Raw genomic sequence first — 21,118 nt, 5'->3', positions numbered from 1 at the left:
CTAGATTGCTTTCTTATCCATGGGTAGTTAGAAGGGTACCTTGCTGCTATCCTGTAAGGGAGTGAAGAACACGTAGTACTGCTTTGTTCCCTCCAGCTGCCCCCAGAGATATCTTTCCCCTATTCCTCCAAAATCTTGTCCGCAGGGTGAAAGGAATTCTAAGAGCTATTAAAAAAAGCCAGGCTGGGACTTCCATCTGAGGGGTTCTGGGGGAGTGAGGGTCTAATGATCACGTACAGTTTTGTTAATATTGGACAGAAGGCAATAGCTGTCACTTTTTTTTTTTTTTTTTTTTTGCGGTACGCGGGCCTCTCACTGTTGTGGCCTCTCCCATTGCGGAGCACAGGCTCCGGACGCGCAGGCTCAGCGGCCATGGCTCACAGGCCCAGCCGCTCCGCGGCATGTGGGATCCTCCCAGACAGGGGCACGAACCCGTGTTCCCTGCATCGGCAGGCGGACTCTCAACCACTGCGCCACCAGGGAAGCCCCCACATGGAGCTTTTATCATCTGTAAGTAATGTCCCCTTTCCCATGGGAACTGCAGACTCTTGGAGGTAGGATGGTCAAGCCTCAAGTTTCCTTTATCATTCTGATTCCCTTATTCCATCTCTTTCCTCTGATGCATATGATCTGATGGGTCAATGAGGTATCTGGCATTCTTATCTTACAGGGATGCAGCCTTTTCCTAGTCTGAGCTGTGACATGGCTGAAAAAGGAGATACTCTCATCTCAGAGCAGAGCAATTTGGAGGTGATAATGTCGTGCTGCTTTATCCCTTGTATCTGTAAGAAGTAAAGGATTATGTTGGAGGTTGGGCCAGACAAGCTTCAGAGGAGGCTGGCTAGAGAGATATTGCTACCCAGACACAAGGGATTTCCAGGGCAATGTGCTATGTCATTTCTACCTACTGTTCTTTTTTCTTTCTTTAAGGGGTGGGTGACATTGAAAAGGGGCTGCTGGATGGTTCTGGGTCAACAGGCTCTTTAATGGCCCTCGTCTGACAGGCTGCACAACAGGGCTAGCTTTGGGAAGATAGAGGAAAGCTCTATTATCTTACAGGCAAGTGACTTCTGCTCTTCACCTTTCTTCAGCTGCAGAGGACAGGGACTGCTAAGCACACCTGGATAGTATGACATCTTGGCACAGCAAGTTCAATTGATGTAGCTTTTATTGTAAGAAACATGCAGTTCTGTTCCTGCCAGGCAGAACCCAATCCTCTGGCTTTGGGATTAATGAAAGGCCCAAGTCCTCCATCCCTGAAGAGTTTTCAGAATATGAGACGGGCAGGTATGAAGCAAGCATCTCGACCCAGTTTTGGACGTCACTCACACTCCTCTGGCTTAGCTACCAGGGCCCTAAATGAGTATCACAGAATTAACAGGGTGCAAGGAACCTCGGAGGTCGCCTAGTCAGACCAAGTCTCTTATTTTACTGGTAAGAACTCAGAGGTCCAGAGTTGAGAGTGATGTGCTTGATAAACCACAGTTAGTGGCAGAGTCCCATTACAGACCCAGCCATCTACCAGAATTATTTGTAAGGAGTAGGACAGGATGCAGGGAATAGTGTTAGGAAGATATGTGTGCATATGCCAGAGAAAGCCATCCCAGCCCGCATCAAATCCCTCCGACCCCACCCATACCAGGGTGGCAACAGAAAACGGACTGATGTCCAGTGACAGATTTTTTTTATATTTAAAAACAAAATCAACCCCCCCCGAAGAACCCCCCAACAAACAAAAAATCAGATTAAATAAAATTTACAGTGAATATACCCAGCAAACATCTGTATGTGCAATTAAATACTGTGTCTGTTACTGCAGCACAAACCTCAAACAAACAATATACAAGTGTTCTGGGGGGTGGAGGGAGGCCCAAGTTTTAACTCTGTGGGGTCTGGGGAGATAAGATGGGGTGGGAGAAAGGGGAAATCAATTTCATTTTGCTTAATTCTTTCCATATAAATATATTCATAAAGGCCAAAAAAGAAAAGGGAGCTTGGGATGGTAAGGAAATAGGAGAACATGGGAGTGTGGGACCCTCCAATTCTACCTGACCAAAAAATATGAAAGAATTAATTTCATGGTGAGAGAAGAGATAAAAAATCATAGAAGAGGATGGGAAAGACAGGGAAGTAGACATGGGGCCAACCAGGGAAAAAGAGGGACCCTTGGCAGGGGAGTGAGAAAGATTCAGTGCCAGTGTGAGTGTCTGTCTCTGTTTCCATCTTCATCCCTACTGTCTTAGGCTCCAGTTTAGTGTCTGTCTGTGGACCTTACCTCACCTTCTGCCTCTGTCTGTGGTCTGACAGGACCCCTTGACCCCCTCTACCCTGCCCCACCCCTGCCATGCTGGTCCCTTCTTCTCCTCCATTTATTGGGAGCTGGCTCGCTCCAGGATCCTCAGGTCATAGTTCTTTTTGGCCACTCGAAGTTTGAAGCGACTCACAGAGTTGTTGAGGCGAAGGGAGGCATTTTGGGCAGCCAGAGGGCTGGGGAACACAGCCACGATGGTGTACAAGGCAGCAAGGTCCGAGTGGCGGCCATTCTCAGCAGTCCCACCGTTGTCCCCCACACCCCCACCAGGCAGCCCCTGAGCATCCTTGAGCCACTGGATCTTGGCGCCGGACATGGCAAGCTGAGTGAAGAGTTTGTCCGCCTCGGTACGGGTGATGCCCTCAGGGAGATCTGTCACCTCCAACACCCGTCCCAGGACTGGAAGGGGAGGAGACAGGACATGGTTGTAAGAGGTATAGAGTAGGAAGGACTGGCCAGCACCCCAGCAGAGGAGTATCCAGCTGACCAAGTCTGTATACAATGTCCTCAAAAACCCAGCCTTTCTCACTGAGCCCTTTCCTCCCTCCCCAAATCAACCCAACTCCCTATCATCCAGACTCTGATCAGGGCAACTAGGAGACACAAAGGAACCTCCCTCTTCTCCTAGCGTAGAGATGTAGGCAAGAGGAGACTGGGAATCAGAATCCCAGATTTAAGATCTGCAAACCTATACCTCAGTTCTCTCACAGGGTGCAATTACTGTGAAGGAAGTGTGGCTTTTGGTTATGTTCTTTCACAAAGTTAATAGCTCAGTCTGAAATATGTTCCATTCCCTTCCCAGAGGCTGGCCCAGGTAGATTCCTCTTTCTTATCATCTAGGGAAGTCAGTTTCCCTTCCTTACCTTGTTTAGCAAACTGCTTCAGTAGGCGAAACCCCAAGAGATCTTGTTATGCCTAGTACGGAAGGCCTGCAGGAGGAGAGTTACTCCCCCACATTCTCTTATCAAGCCTCTCCTAAACTGGGTCTAGAACTACCAAAGGTAGACATCCTAGGTCAGGGTCAGGACCACTTCCACAAGATTGTCTGTTAATAGCAGGCTCAACCAGCCCCATCATTGTGTTATTCCCAATTTTCACCCTCATCTTCCCTAGGACTTGGAATGGCTTGGTAAGGAGGACTGAGACACCTCACTTCTCCAGCTTCTCCTTGCTCTTGAGTACGAAAAGGTCCTCTTTTGACTGCCTACCCTAAGCTGGCTTTTCTCACCATCCTGGGCTGGTAATGCAAGGCTGGAGGGGTAAGCACCTTCTTTTGGGGATTCAGCATCCTGTCACTCACCAACGTCTGTTGTCCCCAGGTCAGTGGAGGCAGATTTGAGTGCTTGTCTCTTGCTCCGGTTTCCATGCTTCAATCCACTCTGTCCCTTCAACATTCGAAAGATAACTCTCATTCCAGGTAAACAATGACTGCCTTATATCCCAGTCTGTCTGAGAGATTAAGGAGCAGTACCCAACCCTGAGGACCCCATCCCACCAGGCAGTCAGACTGGCCAGAGAGTGGCCACCGAGAAACAAAGAGCCCCTCCCTCTTGGCACTGGGGAAGGGGTGAGAGGAATGAGTATAGGAGTGGGGTAAAGGCTCTTCCCACTTTGTCCATTCTCTCTGTGTTGTCTCTCTTGTCCACCCAGCTAGTTGAGGTAGATGGCTCAGAAGCAGGGGCCTGGATGAGAAGGGGACCTGATGGCCCTAAGGCTGATGGGAGACACCCTTACCTGGTGCACCGTGTAAGTTGACTGGCCATGGAGCAAGGGAGGGCAGATGGACAGATTGTACTGTAATGGCTGGCCCAAGAGGGAGTAGTGACCATCACCTAGGTAGGAAGAGCAGATGGTTTTCTGGGAGTGTGAACTACATGGTATGACTTTTATGAGACTTCATGGGGCTTTGGAGATGGACAGCAACAATGCATACATACTATTCCTACTTTTGCTATGATAGGAGTGCCCATGTCACTGATTTAAGAGTTGTCTCTCTTCCTAAACCCCTTGGCTCTCAGCTGTATCTCAGACAAAGGGGTTATTAGGTTCCTTCACCTTTGAAGAAGGGCTCTGTCCATTGAAGACAAAAGGCCCTGGAGGAAACCTACAGACCCTTATGACTGTCTTTTATTTCTCATATAGTTTCTTCTCACCTTAAACCCAGGGCTTAAGTTTCTGACTCACATGAGAGGCAATACAGTGCAGTGGACAAGAACACAGACTTACAGCCAGACTGCCTAGGTTCAAATCCTGGCTCTGTTACTGAAAATGGGATGTTGGGTATGTTTTCCTCTCATTAGCATTGCTGAGGTTAAATGACTAGAAGACACTTATAGCACCTATAAAGTAAAGTACTTCTAAGTAAAGCACTTATAGCAATGCTGGATACATATTAAGTACCATGTGTTACCTAGTATTGGTGATAAATACTATATTTCAGAGCACTTTGAAGTTTTAAACCATATTTTCATCTTATTTTTATACTGCTTTTGATAGCCACGGCAGAAAGCAGATAAGATTATTTCCATCTTATGTGTGATTAACCTCATTTTATATATTAGGAAACTGAGGTTCCATTTTAAGTTTAAGTAACGTGTTCAACATCACAAAGCTAGTTAGTTGTAGAACTAGAATTTGAACCCAAGTCTTTTAACTCAAATAGAGTATTCCCTCTTCTCAAACCATAATGTTTCTGACACCTACCATTTCTGACACCACCCCATATTCCCAACCCTCAGACTCAGTACTGATGGATTAAACTCTTGGTTATTCATTAGAAAGTTCAGTGAACTTCTTTTCCCTGGCTCATAGTCACCAGGGACTTGGAAGTAAATACTAAATATCTAATGGAGATCTAGAGTAAATTAACTATGGGCAGCACTAAAGAGGGGCAGGTGTCTTTGGCCTAAACAGGGCCAGAGTTGGATGACCAGCCACACCACTTCCCTGCCTGTTGCTGCCCTCTCGATCTCCCCACTTGGGAATGGGATGTGAACGGTGAATTTGACAGCAACCAGCCCTTATCTAACCCCTTACCCTGTGCTGGACCCCCAGGACGGGGGAACTGTGTGAGGACAGGAAGGGGACTGAGTCCTGTGCAGACGTTGCTGAGGCTGGTGACAGGAGAGGGTGCTGGAGACTGAGTAGGAGATGTGACGGGGCTGCTGCTCATTTGTGTGTTGGCCTGTGGGAGAGAGAGGAGTACACATCATACGTACACCAAACATTACCCTCTGGATATTCCTATGGCTTGGCTTAAAAGTCACCTCTCTCAGGAAACTTCTCTTGCTGAACTCTGTCAGACTGCTCCTTCAAACTAGCCCCTTAGTCCCTAATTAGTTTGTATTATTATCATTTACTTTAAAATTTATTTTATTTTTGGCTGCGTTGGGTCTTCACTGCTGCGCGCAGGCTTTCTCTAGTTGCGGCGAGCGGGGGCTACTCTTCGTTGTGGCGAGCGGGGGCTACTCTTCGTTGCGGTTCGCAGGCTTCTCATCGCGGTGGCTTCTCTTGTTGCGGAGCACGGGCTCTAGGCGTGTAGGCTTCAGGAGTGTGGCACGTGTGTTCCGTAGTTGTGGCTCACGGGCTCTAGAGTGCAGGCTCAGTAGTTGTGGCGCACAGGCTTAGTTGCTCTGCGGCATGTGAGATCTTCTTGGACCAGGGCTCGAACCCGTGTCCCCTGCACTTGCAGGCGGATTTTTAACCACTGAGCCACCAGGGAAGCCCAGTTTGTATTATTTTAACATCCACTTTTTGACATACTGTTTTAAGTATTCCCTTAGCATTTTCAAGCATGTGTCCCATCTGCCACCTTAAATCTTAGGTTCCTTGAAAGAAGATGCTCTCCTCTATTTCTTGTGTTTCTTCCCAAAAAATGCCCAGGGAAAGACAAGTAACAGAGGTTGCTCAGTCAATGGCAAAGATTACTTCCTGAGAAGAATCTGGTTACCTCCCTGCTAAGACAAAGCTGGCTTGCAGGGACTCACCTGGGGGCTACTGTCAGGACTGTACAGGTCTCCAGGTTTCTGCCCCCGCTGGTCCATGCTGTAATATTTACAGTGACTCCACTGGACCATGGATGGGTTCTGGGGGGGCTGGGGTCCATTAGGGACATTCAGCTGCATGACCACCACACCTGGTCCAGAAGGTGACACTCCTGGGTGGCAGGAAAAAAGCAGTTGGTTGTGAATTCACACTACATTTTAGGCTTGTCAGCTAACCCTAAGTGGGAAAGCCAGTAAGCAAATCCACCTACTGGCTTCAGGGTCACTTAAACTGTGTCCTGCCAGGAATCTGAGATAGTTGCTGATTTGGTCTCTGACTCTCTCTCAGACCAGTGGAAACTTCAAACCAGTGGAAGTTTGAGTGGAAGATGTCAATGCCCTCCTGGCCTTCACCTGGTGAGGGGTACTTGGGTATGCTTGGCAGTAAACTACTTCATTTCTGTCAAAGTGGGTATTACCAAATGCCCAGGTCAGACTGCTCAAATGTCTGGGCATGGTACAGGTCCCAGTCTGGGGCTTGGGCCAGGGCTGCAGGCACGTGCAGGCTTTTCTGGTAATGGCTGCAGATAAGTCAGTGATCTCTGGTTGTTCTGGAGAAGATAAATGTGCACAGCTTCACTAAGCCAGATCCAGGATATAATTCTTGGGCAAGGGTTGGGTGAATTGGGAACATTTCAAGTTAGAGGGAATGGCATAGAGATGTATGTCATACTCAGGAAATGACAAATAATTCAAGGTGCTAAGGCACAGGGACTATGTAGGGGAAGTAGTAGGAGATGAGATACATTTATTCATTTATTCAACAAACGTTTATTGAACATTTGTCTATGTGCCAGTTCCTATGCTGAGCACTGGGCATACAAAACAAACAAACAAACAAGACTGGTCTCTACCCCCATGGAATGAACCGTCTATTAGGGAGTCGGACATTAAACAAATAGCTGGTGTCAGAGTTTGAAGAACATTCTGGTGAGGGTTGTATCCTGTAGGTGTTGGGAACAGGACTTGTGTTTCAGAGAGCTAACCCAACTGGCCGAATGTAAGATGGCTAAAGGGAGGGAGAGACTAGTGTCCAGAAGACTAGTTAGGAGGCTACTGAAACAAAACAAAGTGATTAGGAATTAGAGCAGTGACAGCAGGAATGGAGTGGGAGGGGGAGACTCTGAAGGTTTTACTGACAGGTTCAAGGTGACTGACTGGATGCAGCCCTGAGGTTTTAGCCCAGGCAACCATGGATATAGTCTTACCCTCTCACAGTCTGGGGGAAAGAAAGGGCTCAATGAGGAGGAACATTAAGTCCTGAATCTTCCTCATGGTGAAAAGCAAGGTAAGGGGTCAGGGAGAAGCAGTCTGATAGACAGTTCCTGCTGGGAGAGATGAGCAGGAGCTCTGCTTCCCCACGGGGGACTGTCCAGCATGAGGCTTTGCTCTTGACCCCCCAGACTATATTTCTGTGGATGGACGGCTGAGTTCACGTGTGTGTCTGGTGGTAGAGAAACGGGGCTGAGGGTCGCTAGCTCGAAAACCTGCTGCAATGCTGCTGTCTTCATGGCTCAGTGCTCTGGGGCTGCCACTGCTGCTGCCATCGCACTGCTTCCTGTGATGGGCAATGTTGCAGCCTCTGCCCTGGGCACCAGTCATGCTGGGAAGTGAGCGTGATTGCTTTTCTCAGGTAGCATTGGTCAAAGGAAAGGAAAAGAAACAGTGGAAGGTCTGAGAAAACAGCTCAGGAGACACAGCATCTGTTGTACCCTATTCCCCAGTTTGTGCCCACCCCCATCCTCTAGGGCTCATATAATCAGAGAGCACAAATACTCAGAGCGACAGGCTCGACAGGCTCACCTCTCCCCTTCCCCTGCCAAAGGGGACAGGGTATTCATCAGCATGGCTTATAAAAGGGCCACAGGAAAACTGTACAGTTGTGAAGTGTCATGCATTTAACAACTCCCCCTTTACTATAGTTGCTCTGGGCATTGTATTTCCCCACCCTAAGAGCTGCACCTGCTCCAATGTTCTTTACCCACAAAACTGCAGCTGATCTTATTCAGACAACTCACTGCTACCTGAGGGGACCAACGTAAAAATAATCAAATGTATAGCTTTTCTGGAAGGCAGCTTATAACCTGAGCCTTTTGCCCTGGGCCAGGAAAAGGTAGAGGATGTGTGAGTATGTAGGGTATGGGCATAAGCAAGGCAGGAGACGCTCTTTCTAATACCAACATGTAGCCGTAAGGAGCTATTAGGGGGCTAAAGTGGAGGGGGAAAGAGAACAAAGTCCTCATATTATTTTCTCTGATCGCAACAAAAACAAAGGCAGGGTTCTCAGTTGCAGCCTCATTCCTGAGCTCCTCCCCTCACTGAGTCCTCTCCCGCTGACCTGGAGTGTTGTACCTTCACTCAGCTGAGGACAGAGAGCACTACTCTGCTGATGAGATGATTTTTATGCTTCTCTTCCTCAAGCCAGAAGCTGGTGGCATCCATTAGCAGCTTAACTGTGGCTACTTCTTTTTTTTTTTTTTTTTTTTTGCTGTACGCGGGCCTCTCACTGCTGTGGCCTCTCCCGTTGCGGAGCACAGGCTCCGGACACACAGGCCCCGCGGCCATGGCTCGCGGGCCCAGCCGCTCTGCGGCATGTGGGATCCTCCGGGATCGGGGCACGAACCCGTGTCCCCTGCATCGGCAGGCGGACTCTCAACCACTGCGCCACCAGGGAGGCCCCGTGGCTACTTCTTAATGCACGTGGCAAAAAAACCCCAAATCCCCCAAAACGAAACCCCCCCACGGCACTGCCCAGTGACAGCGCTTCCACATAATCAAGTTGGGGGAAGGAGCCTGGGTTAGAGTGGGAAGGGGGAGAAGGGAGTTGAATAAGGAAATCAATTTCAGCTTGAAAGCTCTGAAAGGAGAGGGAACGTGTGAATGGCTTTTTAAGTGGCATCATTAAACCTGGGCAGAAAGGTCGATTGGGCAGAGCAAACCACATATATATAAACAGATGACATTTATGTCTGGCAGAATTGCTTTTGTTTAGTTTTTGTTCTTTTTTAAAATCGCTGAGGTAGAAAACTGATAAGGCTTCTTCCTTACCATCTGAAATCAAATCTATGGAAAGAAATGTCCAGAGAAATAAAATCCCACAGGCATCTTTCCCAAATTTCAGGATAGAATCCTATAGTATCTTCGTAGTTTTCCATTTTTTTTTGGTGGGGGAGAGGGTTATCTTCAGGGAGTGGGGAGTGAAAAGAGTTAGTCTCAGCTTTGGAAAGCCCTCAGCAACAAAATGAGCCAGTAAGTAGGTGAGAAGCTATTTCTGTATGTACCTCACTCTGGCCGTGCTGCTGTGTCACTGTGAGCTGAGAGTCTGTGCACAGGTTTTACTGCCATTTCATGTCTGTGTGCCTCTTCCCCAGACAAGCATCCCTGTAGAAACCTCAAGGGACCTGCAAGTCTCTATTTTAGTGGGAAGAAATGTATTTCCTGAGGTTATGGTTATATCTAATATCATAGTGGAGGAATTAACGTCCAGGCCTGGGGGTAAACTGGGCAACTACAAAAATGTATTAATAAACTGGAACAATTGCTCTAGGAACAGCCAATCCTAATCCCTACCTTTATTTTTGGAAAAGTGACCATGTTGCTACATGGGAGAAGGGCGGGTAACTGTCCTCTGAAGGTGACATAGCAGCCCTTGTGGGGAATGCCAGCCTTCTGTCTTTCCAGTAAAGGGCAAACTGGAAAGGAAGGTGTAAGAAGCACTTTTTCTTTTCTTCCACTTCCTCTTAGATTCCCATGAGCAGGGACTGAAGACTTTTAAGATCGATGCTATGGTGAATAGGTCTCTTAGATGATGTGGGTGGAAGAGAGGGTCCCATCATCTAGGAAAAGTACAAGGGGTCAGTCAGAAGCCTAGGGTCAATCAGCATAGCCAGAAGGAAAGGAAATAAAACAGAAAATTCTAAAGCAGCAAGGAAATTAGATGATGAAGAGGGTTTTGTCTATTTCTATTAATTTGGGAAGAGCCTAGATTATCTCCTTCCAATCCCAGTCCAGATCTCTAGCGCTGCCAACTTTCAGAACAACAGCTGTTTCAGTTTACTTAATTAACCCAGCACTAGGTCCAGAGTAGGTACTGAAAAATTATTTTCACTTGATTTGTTTCTAATTCATCTTGTATTTGCAGATGAAGAGACATAACTGCAGAGACCCAACAGATATACTGATATACCACTAAGGATATATACAAAAATTCACATACAAGTATACCCATATGCACACGCACACACTTATTTTAACAAACAGGAGAGAAAATGCCCTGAGGTGCCAAGCACCACCACAGGCTACAGCAGTTCTTGGAGCTGGTTTCTATAATTTCCATACCCCGCTGGGAATTTGAAGGTCAAGTGCCCCTGGCAGACACAAGGAGAAACAGCTAGAGAGACCAATAATGTAATAAAGGGTAGTAAAGGTTGGTGAATTTTAAAACCTCATCCTGTAAGAGATCTATGGTTGGTCTGGATAAAGGAAGAAGTCATTACATTGAAGGTAAGAGCTGATCATGTCTTGTGAGCAAGCTTAATTCTGGAATCTACTCCAGAGCACCTAACATAGAGTACAGAAAATCTTACGTGAAAAATATTCCATTTCTAAAATGAGAAAAATTGGCAAAATACCTCCTTCTCACCAGAAGAGGGAACCCTAACATTCCCACAATAGAGCTGAATAGGGATGGCTGGAGGCTACCTTAACCTCCTCCCCTCCAGAACCCGTGAAGTCTACTTAACTGCAGCGTAATGATATGTCAGGGTTGGGTGAAAGGGAAACAAACAGGAGCAGTTGTACTTGGTGTACTAGGGGAGTTCTTGGCAAAGACAGATAGTGAGAGGCTGCAAGGCATAAGTCCATTCATCTGGGATAACTGGCCCCTCCAAAGAAGGCCTTTAGCTATTTAACATGATATCCATTTATTTCCTACTGGAGGGAAAGGAATAGAGTATAGAAACCTGTTGAAAATGTGTTACTGAGGATGTAGCATGGGTTATAGAAAGTGAAAAGACCCAAGTTCAAGCTCTAGGACTGTGATCTTAGGCAAGTCATTTATTCTCTTTGAGTTTTAAATTTCCTCTTCACTAAGTTGTGGTGAGAATGAAAATGACACAGTGTATGCGAGCACGTATGAAAAACCACTAAACAAAGCTAAGATATGATTTTAAAAGCATTTTATCAGCCTCCTTCACACTCCCAAGAGAAAAGAAAAGCTGTTTACAGGAAGAATGAGTGCAACAGACAGAAGTAAGCACTCTGTGTCTCAAAGGCATGTTGAGTGGTGAGTGTAGTGTTGGATTCAGCAAAGAGGGAGAGGGAGAGAGAGAGGAGAGAAAACAAGGAACTCAAATCGACATGTGACTCCCCAGGGATAGGGATCAGGCAACCAACCTCACCTCTTGAGGGGTCAATTTCAGCACCTCTGGAAAACACCAGCCAGCTAGGACTTTGGTCTTCCCTCATGATGGGGTCACAGTTGGGGAAAGAGCCAATCCCTGAACTCTCTTTGTCCTTCCCAGCTCTAAAGCACAAGTCCTTCAGCAGTGTTTGCTCTCACCAGTGCCCAAGACCCCTCAATTCTTTATCCTCTTACCTGAGTACTGCTGTGGCATCTGTGGTGGACTGCAGGGAGAGGGAGACTGAGGCATCTGGTACTGCTCAGAGCCAGGAGGTTGCAGAAACCCCACAGAAGGGCTGGGGAGATGGAGAAGAGAAGAGTGGTAAAGCGGTAGAGGGAGGAACGCAACTCCTGGCAGACAGCTGTTGCTTCCTGGGCCTCCCCTGTGGGAAGTCAAGGCAGCTCCAAGCCATTCCCAGACCAATTTGCCATGCAATTTCTAAAATCACTCATCAGTTCAAAGTTAATTATATATATTTGTACTTGATCATCTTTCAATTAGGAAGCTGCTAATCAGCGCTACAGATGGAATGTTAGTAACACATGCTCTTCCTAACAGTGTAGAAACACCAAACACATACACATGTGCGCGTGCACACACACACACACACACACACACACACACACACACACACACTCTCTCTCTCTCTCTCTCTCTCCCTCTCTCTCTCTCTCTCTCTCTCTCTCTCTGGGAAACACAGCAGAAACACGAAGAGAATGCCAGAGACAGACACACAGGGCTAAAGTGCTAGAGAGAGATAGGCAAAAAATAACTAAGGAGATTTAGGATATTTTCTCAATGGCAAACACATATAGTCAACTAAAGACAAATGGGGAAAAATCTCACAAAACTCAAGACAACATGGAGACATAAACATAAAAAGACAGAAATGTGGACACTGAGAGAGACACAGAAATACATCAAGGTAGGCCCATACTTGAGTTCTAGTCCCAGCTCTGCTTCTACTAACTAGTTCTGTGACTTTGGGTAAGTTTCTTAACATCCTTAGTTGGAATTTCCTCATTTATAAAAGAAGGGAGAAAAATAAAACAAGGGGGGCTTCCCTGGTGGCCCACTGGTTGAGAGTCTGCCTGCCGATGCAGGGGACACGGGTTCGTGACCCAGTCCGGGAAGATCCCACATGCCGCGGAGCGGCTGGGCCCGTGAGCCATGGCCGCTGAGCCTGCGCGTCCGGAGCCTGTGCTCCTTAGTGGGAGAGGCCACAGCAGTGAGAGGCCCGTGAACCGCAAATAAATAAATAAATAAATAAATAAAAATAAATAAAACAAGGGGAGTGGACTATTAGACACTTAGAAATGTCTAAATACTTAGACATTTCTAAGGTAACTTCTACCTCTAAAATTCTATTAGCTATGAGCTATACTAAGATAGATATAAATAGACATATAGAAATAGGCTATCTCAGATTCATCCATGGATATAGATGTACACAGAAAAATTTACATATGTATACTCCAAATTGCTTTTTTAAAATAATAAGCAGTCTCTATCTCATAGTTCTGAATCCCACTGATAAGAAAAACAAAAAATGGGGGAAATTATAAAGCTTCTGTCTCCGAAGCAGGAATTTTTCCTGCTGATGAATTCTTATGCAAATATTGAATTGACACGAAGAGGAGAATGAACTCCCTCATGTTCTACCTGCTTTAGGGTACCACTGGGATCTTTACCCCTGCCTTTCTTTCCCAGTGGAAACAAAACCATGGTGCAACAGTTGCTAAAGGTCTGTGGGAGATGCACCCCAACTCTCTGGGAGTTCTCACCTTGTACCGTTCTGCTGAGCTGGAGGGATCATGCTGTAATACACTGGTACACCTCCTGCTGGGAGGCCCCCTTGCACAGATTGGCTCGCAGGGACCAGCATGGGTTGCTGGAAAGGCGGCTGGACCACATTTTGCGAGTCATTACCCACTGGGATCTGGGTGGAGACAAGAAGAGAATGACCACTCTTACTCCTAAAGAGTTCATCCAAAGAACAGCCCCTAGTCATCACTAGACCAGGACACTCTAACCTCCTTCCCTACCTTTAGAGACTCCTATTCTCCTTACCTGCGTAAAGGAAATGCTTAGAGCTACCTCCATTCCCTTCCTCTCCAAACCTCACCCATGGGCATGTGATGTACAGGAAGGAGCCTAATTTCCTCTAGATCCTACTTTTCTGGGCATATACTCGTTTGCATGGCTATATAAAAACCAAACAATTTAAATAAAGACTGTTCTCAGACTCTCTGGGCCTTCTCTCAGAGGAAGAAAACCTAAAAATTCTAGGGGTAAAGTGAACAATGTTTTAGTGTTCGAGTTGTCAGACTGGAGGATGTGGGAAACTCTCCTCCTTTTCCTCATCCCAAGGACTGGGTGATCTTTCCTAGTACAAAATGCACCCACTTGGTAAGAAGGCAGTGGAGTGTACTGAACCACCAGGCCTTGCATCTGGCCCCCCATGCTGCTCCTCTGGCTGCTGAGCAGGCCCTGGTTCTGTGGCTGCTGGACCCCAATCATGCCTTGGTAAGCCGCCTGCTGCTGGTTAGGCATCATGGGCTGTAAACCTAGGGATGGGCAAAGCAGAGAAGACATCAGCATAGTATCAACAATGTTTAGGAGGTCACACTCTCTCAGTAATTTTCCTTCTATTTTACTTTTTCTTTTTCTGGAGATCACAGGTTCCTCTTCAGGACCCTAATCATTCCTGCCGCCCCCCCGCCCCCTGCACCCCCTGCTTTTTACTTTATTTATTTTTAAAAATAAATCTATCTATCTATTTATTTTTGGCTGCATTGGGTCTTTGTTGCCACGCACGGGCTTTCTCTAGTTGCAGCGAGTGGGGGCTACTCTTTGTTGCGGTGCACAGGCTTCTCACTGCAGTGGCTTCTCTTGTTGCGGAGCACGGGCTCTAGGCGCACGGGCTTCAGTAGTTGTGGCACACGGGCTCAGTAGCTGTGGCTCGCGGGCTCTAGAGCACAGGCTCAGTAGTTGTGGTGCACGGGCTTAGTTGCTCTGCAGCATGTGGGATCTTCCTGGACCAGGGCTTGAACCCGTGTCCCCTGCATTGGCAGGCAGATTCTTAACCACTGAGCCACCAGGGAAGTCCCCCCTGCTTTTTAAACAGCGAAGGTAATTCTCTTTCCCAGTCTCCGCCCTTTCCTTACTCACTACCTTCTTACATCAGCCGTTCCTCTTACCAGGTTGCTGGGATGGCTGAGGCAGCTGTTGACCACGTTGGGGGCTGTAGGCCACCGGGTGAGAGAGAGGTCGATATTGCTGGTTGGAGTTAGGATACTGTCCAGGGGGATAGTAAGAAACCTGGATCTATGGTAAGAAGAAACAGATGTATCAGAAAGTCCCTCAAATTCAGCCCCAACATCCCCAAACTATTAAATACATCACAGTTAATTCCCAGAAATCTGTAAACGGAGCTATTGTGGGCCTGCAATTGCAGCATTAGTATACAAGTTTGAAACAGAACAGGAAGGACTTGTGTTATTTGAAAGATGGCCTTTTTTTTTTTTTTTTGCGGTACGCGGGCCTCTCACTGTTGTGGCCTCTCCCGCTGCGGAACGCAGGCTCCGGACGCGCAGGCTCAGCGGCCATGGCTCACGGGCCCAGCCGCTCCGCAGAATGTGGGATCTTCCCGGACCGGGGCACAAACCCGTGTCCCCTGCATCGGCAGGCAGACTCTCAACCACTGCGCCACCAGGGAAGCCCCTGAAAGATGGCCTTCTGACTAGAAAGAAAATTCTCAAGTCAAGGTGGGGAAATGGAGGTGGGTAGGGGACAGTTATCCCCTCTGATTTGTCTAAACTAGAGGAAGAAAGAATTATAATACGGGGCAAACTGAATTAGTGATTTATTTTTTAAAAAAATATTTATTTATTTGCCTGTGCCGGGTCTTAGTTGTGGCATGTGGGATCTTTTAGTTGCAGCATGCGGGCTGTAGGTGCAGCATGTGGGACCTAGTTCCCCGACCAAGGATCGAACCCAGGCCCCCTGCATTGGGAGCACGGAGTCTTAACCACTGGACCACCAGGGAAGTCCCTGAATTAGTGATTTAAACTGGGAACCCAAGCCACTCACCTGCTGAGGGGGCTGCATGTAGCCCTGGGGTGGCAGGACTTGCTGAGTAGGTGGTGCATGGTTAGAAGTGGAATAGCTGGAAGTAGGGAGGGGCTGTCCTGTAGAAGCCATGATGAAGCTAGTCTGCTGAGGGTGCTGGGAGATAAGTGGGGGCTGGAACAGAGCTGAGGATGGGTCAGCTGCTTCAGTAGAACCTTGGCGGCTAAGGCTCATTTGTCCAAAGGGGTTGCTGAGATCATCTGTCTGTTGAGAGAGTGAGGGAGACCCAAGGACTGAGGTCATATCAAACCCCAGGTCTTTGGATTCAACACAGACAGACAGAAATAGTAGCCCTCTCTACAGCTTTCCTTCCTTACACCAATTTGGGACACTCCTGCATGTGTGCCCTAGGAGGCGCCCTAAGCCTCTGTCATACGGTGTTTTTTTATTGATTGATTGATTGATTGCCCTAAGCCTCTGTCATATGGTGTTTTATTTATTTTTTTCACAAGCGTTTTTTTTTTAAATTTATTTATTTATTTTTGGCTGTGTTGCGTCTTCATTGTTGCGCGCGGGCCTTCTCTAGTTGTGGCAAGGTAGGCTACTCTTTGTTGCACTGCGCAGGCTTCTTGTTGCAGTGGCTTCTCTTGTTGTAGAGCATGGGCTCTAGGTGCGTGGGCTTCAGTAGTTGTGGCATGCAGCTCAGTAGCTGTGGCTCTCAGGCTCTAGAGCACAGGCTCAGAAGTTGTGGCGCACGGTCTTATTTGCTCCACGGCATGTGGGATCTTCCCGGACCAGGGCTCAAACCTGTGTCCCCTGCATTGGCAGGCAGATCCTTAACCACTGCGCCACCAGGGAAGTCCCTGTGTTTTTATTTTTAAAGGAAATTATAAAGAATCATTCTGTACAGAATAAACTGGGTTCCTCAGACATGTCCTGGGAGCAGATGAGATGAAGGATGCACATGGTAGAGAGGATGAGGAGCCCAGGTTAGAGCAACATCTGATTTTGTTCCCTGTCCTGAAACTCAGGGGAATTCAGTGTTCTTCTCTGTCTTACATTTAGGAATCTTTTGATGCCTAAAGTACTGTTATGAGGTCACTAGAATGAAGTATAGTTCAGCCTGTGCTGGCCCCTTAAGCAGAAATACCTTCTAACAATGGTCCTCTAAACAGCACAACTGTTTTGCACGGTTGTCACAGACTGACCCAGACATGCCCAGACACAGGCCACACACGGACAAGACAAAAAGGGGGAATGGAGTTTATACCATGTTGTACTGCTGGGGCGGAGAGACTGGCAGAAGGACTTGGGGACAGGAGCCTGGAGAGAACTGAACAGGCTGCGGAGAGGGCTGCAGAGCCGGGACTGGCTGTGGACCAGCAGAGAGACATGTGGAAAGGGAAGAGAAAAGGGAGGTACAGGGAGAGGCATAGGCGGGGGCGGGGGTGGGGCAGAGATGGGGAGGGAAAGGGAAGGAACAACAAGGTTAATCATAAAAGAAATTTCACATGAAAAGTAAGGCTTCTGAGCAGACTGGAGACCAAGCCCAGGACAGCTCATGGTTTTCACATCTCTGACAAATAAGCAATCTCTCCTATAAGTACAGACGCACTGCACACTCTGCCCCATTAGCCACTCAACTCTGCAGCTGTTGTGAGCATCTCAGAGCCAGGGTCTGCCGCCTGATCCCAAACACAGCTTTTTTCCCAAGCATTTTTCCTGAGCATAGGATTCCTGGGACGCATAACCCTCCTTGAATGCCCACGTGAGAAGGGATTCCCGCTTCTGTAGGAAGGGTCATCCAAGGTCTGGCTCGGCTCTCCCAGGCATGCTCCTGATTTCACACCACAGCTCTCCTGAAGGAAGTGCTCATTCACAAGGATCATCAGCCTCCCGAGGGCAGAGAAGGAAAAATAAGCCAGTTCACGCTTGGTTCCGCTACTTCCTCCTGCTCCAGTGCTTGTTCTATGCTCCTCCAGGCTGTGAGGGCAGTATGAAAAATGCTCCCATAAGCAAACAGGGAGGGATTTAAGAATAAAATATAAATAGCCTAGTTTCAGCTTTTGTTCCTTCAGTCCCTTCACTAGCCTCAAGCAGGAGGACTTGCTTATTAGGAACATGGTGTGTTTGTTCTAAACCAACTAATGGGGAGTTATTTTTTTCTCTCTCATCTTCCCCTCTAGCTATTTCAATCACCTCATCGGTTCTCCAGTCATAGCCTCTGGAGAAGCTACGAAGAGAAGGGGAAATAACACTGATATACATTGTCTAACTTACATACATTATCTCACTACAACCTCACAATAATCCCATAGGGAGATAAGATAACTTGTATCTGCAGTTAAGATAGTAAGGCTCAGAGAAATTAAATCATACACCCAGGATCACACAGCTAATGCAGCAGAACAGGGATGGGAACCTAGTTCTGCCTGACGTATGTTCTTTCTACTCTACTCTAGCAGTAGGGAGGAGGTAAAGGAAGAAGTCAAACAAAATTACATAAACATCTTTTTGTTTGTGTAACTCTCCTTCCTCTTTCCAAAGTAGAGTATTAAGAGTTGTGGGGGACCAATGTATCAATACTCTCCTGCCACATATCTCCTGGGACAGCCTTTCACAGAGGGGACCAACAGTTCCAGAGTCAGAGAGTCCAGGAATTATAAGACATCCAAGATGGAGAATACTCCTGATATCTGCATTAAATAAAATGTAAGTCATCTTGGCTAGGAAAAAGTTACTGAGAATCCACTGTGTGACGTGGGAGAGATAATGCCACAGCCTTGAAAATAAGCTCTTGGCTCTCCTGGCACACGTATTTTCTGTAAGCCAGTGGCATTCCAAATGTAACTGCTGGCCAAGCTGCTCAGCTTGAGCTACCTGTGCTGGTAACTTTTAGACCCATTTTCTATTATCCTAATCCACTTCTTTCTTGGGGGAGGTTCTGCCATACTTCAGGCCTTACATTCTCTGGGGGACAAGGAGAGGCCTTAGGGACAGGGAAGTGGTAAAACAACTCTGCCTGTTTTTCCTCACATTTGTGAGTTCTGAGTAAAAAGTGAAGAAAGAAGAAAGGATGCTCCTCTGTTAGGCCTCTCCCAACTGAGGAAGGGTAGTGGTAAAGGCAGGCATCTCAGTGCTATTTTTAAGTTATTCTACCACTACCCTCAGCTACAGTTCTCTTCTTAGAGAGTCTCAAACACCAGTTAGGGAACTTCAAAAAACGACAGGGAAGCCAAAGACTGGCCCTGAGGGATGTGACTGCCACCTACTGGTGACTTCTGGGCTAGATCATTGGCTCTTGGATCCTGACTGGACTCCATGGAGAGGCTCAGCGGACTCCTTCTCAAGAGGTCTACTCTAAGTTAATTGGGCAAAAGGTAGTCACTGGTCCTTTAATCATCAGTCTCACCCCTTGGTTTCAAATGTTCTACTGATATGTGATATGGAGGCCTACTCTGACGGCAGAGGCCTTCCAAGAGGAGAAAGAGCATAGTTTAGCCAGCACTGCCCCCAGGCCTGGAGCAAATGCTTTTTGCTACAGAGCTAAAGGTTTTTCTTCAAAAGGAAAACCTTTAGAGTAAGCACAGTGGTTTATGTGTGTGTGTGGTCACTTCCTCCATCCCTTCACTGTTACGTACCATTTGAGAAACTAAACAGTAAGTATTCTGGGGCTCAGCAACTTGAGTTTGGAGAGCTACCAGTGCTGAGAGACAGGGAAAAAGAGAAGGGAAGGAAGAAAGAAAAAGGCAGTAGGAAGAGGAAGAAAGGGATAAAGAGAAAAGGAGTTATATATAGTGGGGTGGTGCTGGTATAATATTAGCAGCTACCATAAGTGCTTCAGAGACACCAAAACTTAACCAAGCATAAGATTTTTTAGTTTGGCATTTGTGATCACAATTAATTGCAAGAATAAATTTCTGAGATCTCTGTACCAAATAATGTTCCCCTGTCCCCAGTCTATAGGACCTAACCTAGCACTGTACTGCCTGTGGACGATCAATCAATACCAAGAACTGACCCACTGACCCTCATGATTCAGAAGCAGGGACAGAATCTGAGTAAAAGTTTGGGATTTAGGGCCGGTTACCTGAACATTCTATCTAAAAGCTTTTCAGTCCCCACTGGTTAGTCTCTTTACTTATCTCTTCATCCCCCTCCCACTCTTGCTGTCTGTTTCTAGATATGGATGGAAGGAGGAGACAGATGGAAGACTAAGAGGGAGAAAAGGGAACAGAACTGTATTAAAATACACACATTTTAGAAAACTCAAAAAAATACTGGGACCTTAAAAAAGTGAGACACACACACAGAAACTGTAGGGGATGGCTGGAGGGAGAAGTTCAGAGTTTACTCACAGGTCTGAATTAAGACACAGACAAGGAAAAGCACACACACATGCTATGCTTCAGTATGAAGCGAGGTAAGCTAATGTGAATGAGACTTAATGAGGTGGTAGACAGATGGTGGTAGAATAAGAAAGAAAGTCAGGACTACAGAGAAACTGATTTAGGGACTGAGATGAAGGACTTGGAATGATTGGCATGTGTGTTACGTTAAGCCACAAAGCAGAGTTTACTGGATCTTCACTGTTCTTTATTTTAGATTCATTTCCCAATGTATGAACGGGGTAGTAATGGGCCATTCTGGGGTGTTTCCACTCTAGTTTCCAGTCCCTGGGGTATCAGGGCTTAGGACTTGCTTCTTGTACCTGTGGAAGAGATATATCTGAGGCCAAGCTGGACTAACTGAGCAGGGAGATGAGGGAGCCTGGGAGGTGAAATGAGAACTTAAACTGCAGCAGAAAAGAATATGGACATATTGGCTTCCTGACTACCAGAGAATACTTCAGGATAAAGTATAGGCTCTATTCATGAAGAGCTCTATTCATGGAAGAAAACAGTAAGTGAAGATCTCAGCATATCTCTCCTCAGAGTATTAAGGAGACTTTAAACCTAAAACACCGAGGAGGTTCCAGCTTAGAATAGGATCTGATTCTTATGCTGATGACTTGCATGGTCTCCACAGAAGCAAAACTTAAACCCTAGTTGGAACCAACATCGAACAGGCCAGCAACAGAAGGAGAAAGAGAGAGCTCTTTCTCCCTCAAGAAACAAAGACAACATTGGGGGGTTTTGTGCTTTATGGCAGGTGTTTTAATGAGTGTTATTTCCTTTCCCCAAAACCCCAACATATAAATATTTATTTATGGGTCAACAGCCATATGAACACACTCAGGTAGACTATGGTAGGAGCTGTGATGTTTTCAAGCTCCATGTATGGATATAGGG

At 46.9% G+C, this 21,118-nt stretch overlaps 1 protein-coding gene across 11 annotated transcripts in view; it reads right to left on the bottom strand.

Annotated features, from left to right (window-relative positions):
• Nucleotides 1–1,165: 1,165 nt before the first annotated feature.
• The window catches only part of R3HDM2 (R3H domain containing 2), a 152,471-nt gene continuing 132,518 nt past the window's right edge, over nt 1,166–21,118 (bottom strand). For 7 of the 11 annotated variants that reach the window (XM_060113879.1, XM_060113890.1, XM_060113884.1 and 4 more), the window contains 11 exons: nt 17,098–17,199; nt 15,849–16,091; nt 14,957–15,083; nt 14,163–14,323; nt 13,541–13,695; nt 11,951–12,051; nt 6,298–6,467; nt 5,348–5,495; nt 4,046–4,143; nt 3,612–3,696; nt 1,166–2,710 (listed from right to left, as the gene is read on the bottom strand). In XM_060113879.1, the coding sequence (XP_059969862.1) occupies nt 2,370–2,710; nt 3,612–3,696; nt 4,046–4,143; nt 5,348–5,495; nt 6,298–6,467; nt 11,951–12,051; nt 13,541–13,695; nt 14,163–14,323; nt 14,957–15,083; nt 15,849–16,091; nt 17,098–17,199 (1,731 nt within the window). In that variant the 3' untranslated portion in view covers nt 1,166–2,369. The remainder of the gene's footprint in view (nt 2,711–3,611; nt 3,697–4,045; nt 4,144–5,347; nt 5,496–6,297; nt 6,468–11,950; nt 12,052–13,540; nt 13,696–14,162; nt 14,324–14,956; nt 15,084–15,848; nt 16,092–17,097; nt 17,200–21,118) is intronic. The other 4 variants (XM_060113885.1, XM_060113888.1, XM_060113887.1 and 1 more) reach the window with 1 other exon arrangement.

The sequence above is a fragment of the Mesoplodon densirostris genome, chromosome 11, assembly GCF_025265405.1.
Source record: "Mesoplodon densirostris isolate mMesDen1 chromosome 11, mMesDen1 primary haplotype, whole genome shotgun sequence".
Classification (NCBI taxonomy): Eukaryota; Metazoa; Chordata; class Mammalia; order Artiodactyla; family Ziphiidae; genus Mesoplodon; species Mesoplodon densirostris.
This window is presented reverse-complemented; position numbering and strand designations above follow the sequence as displayed.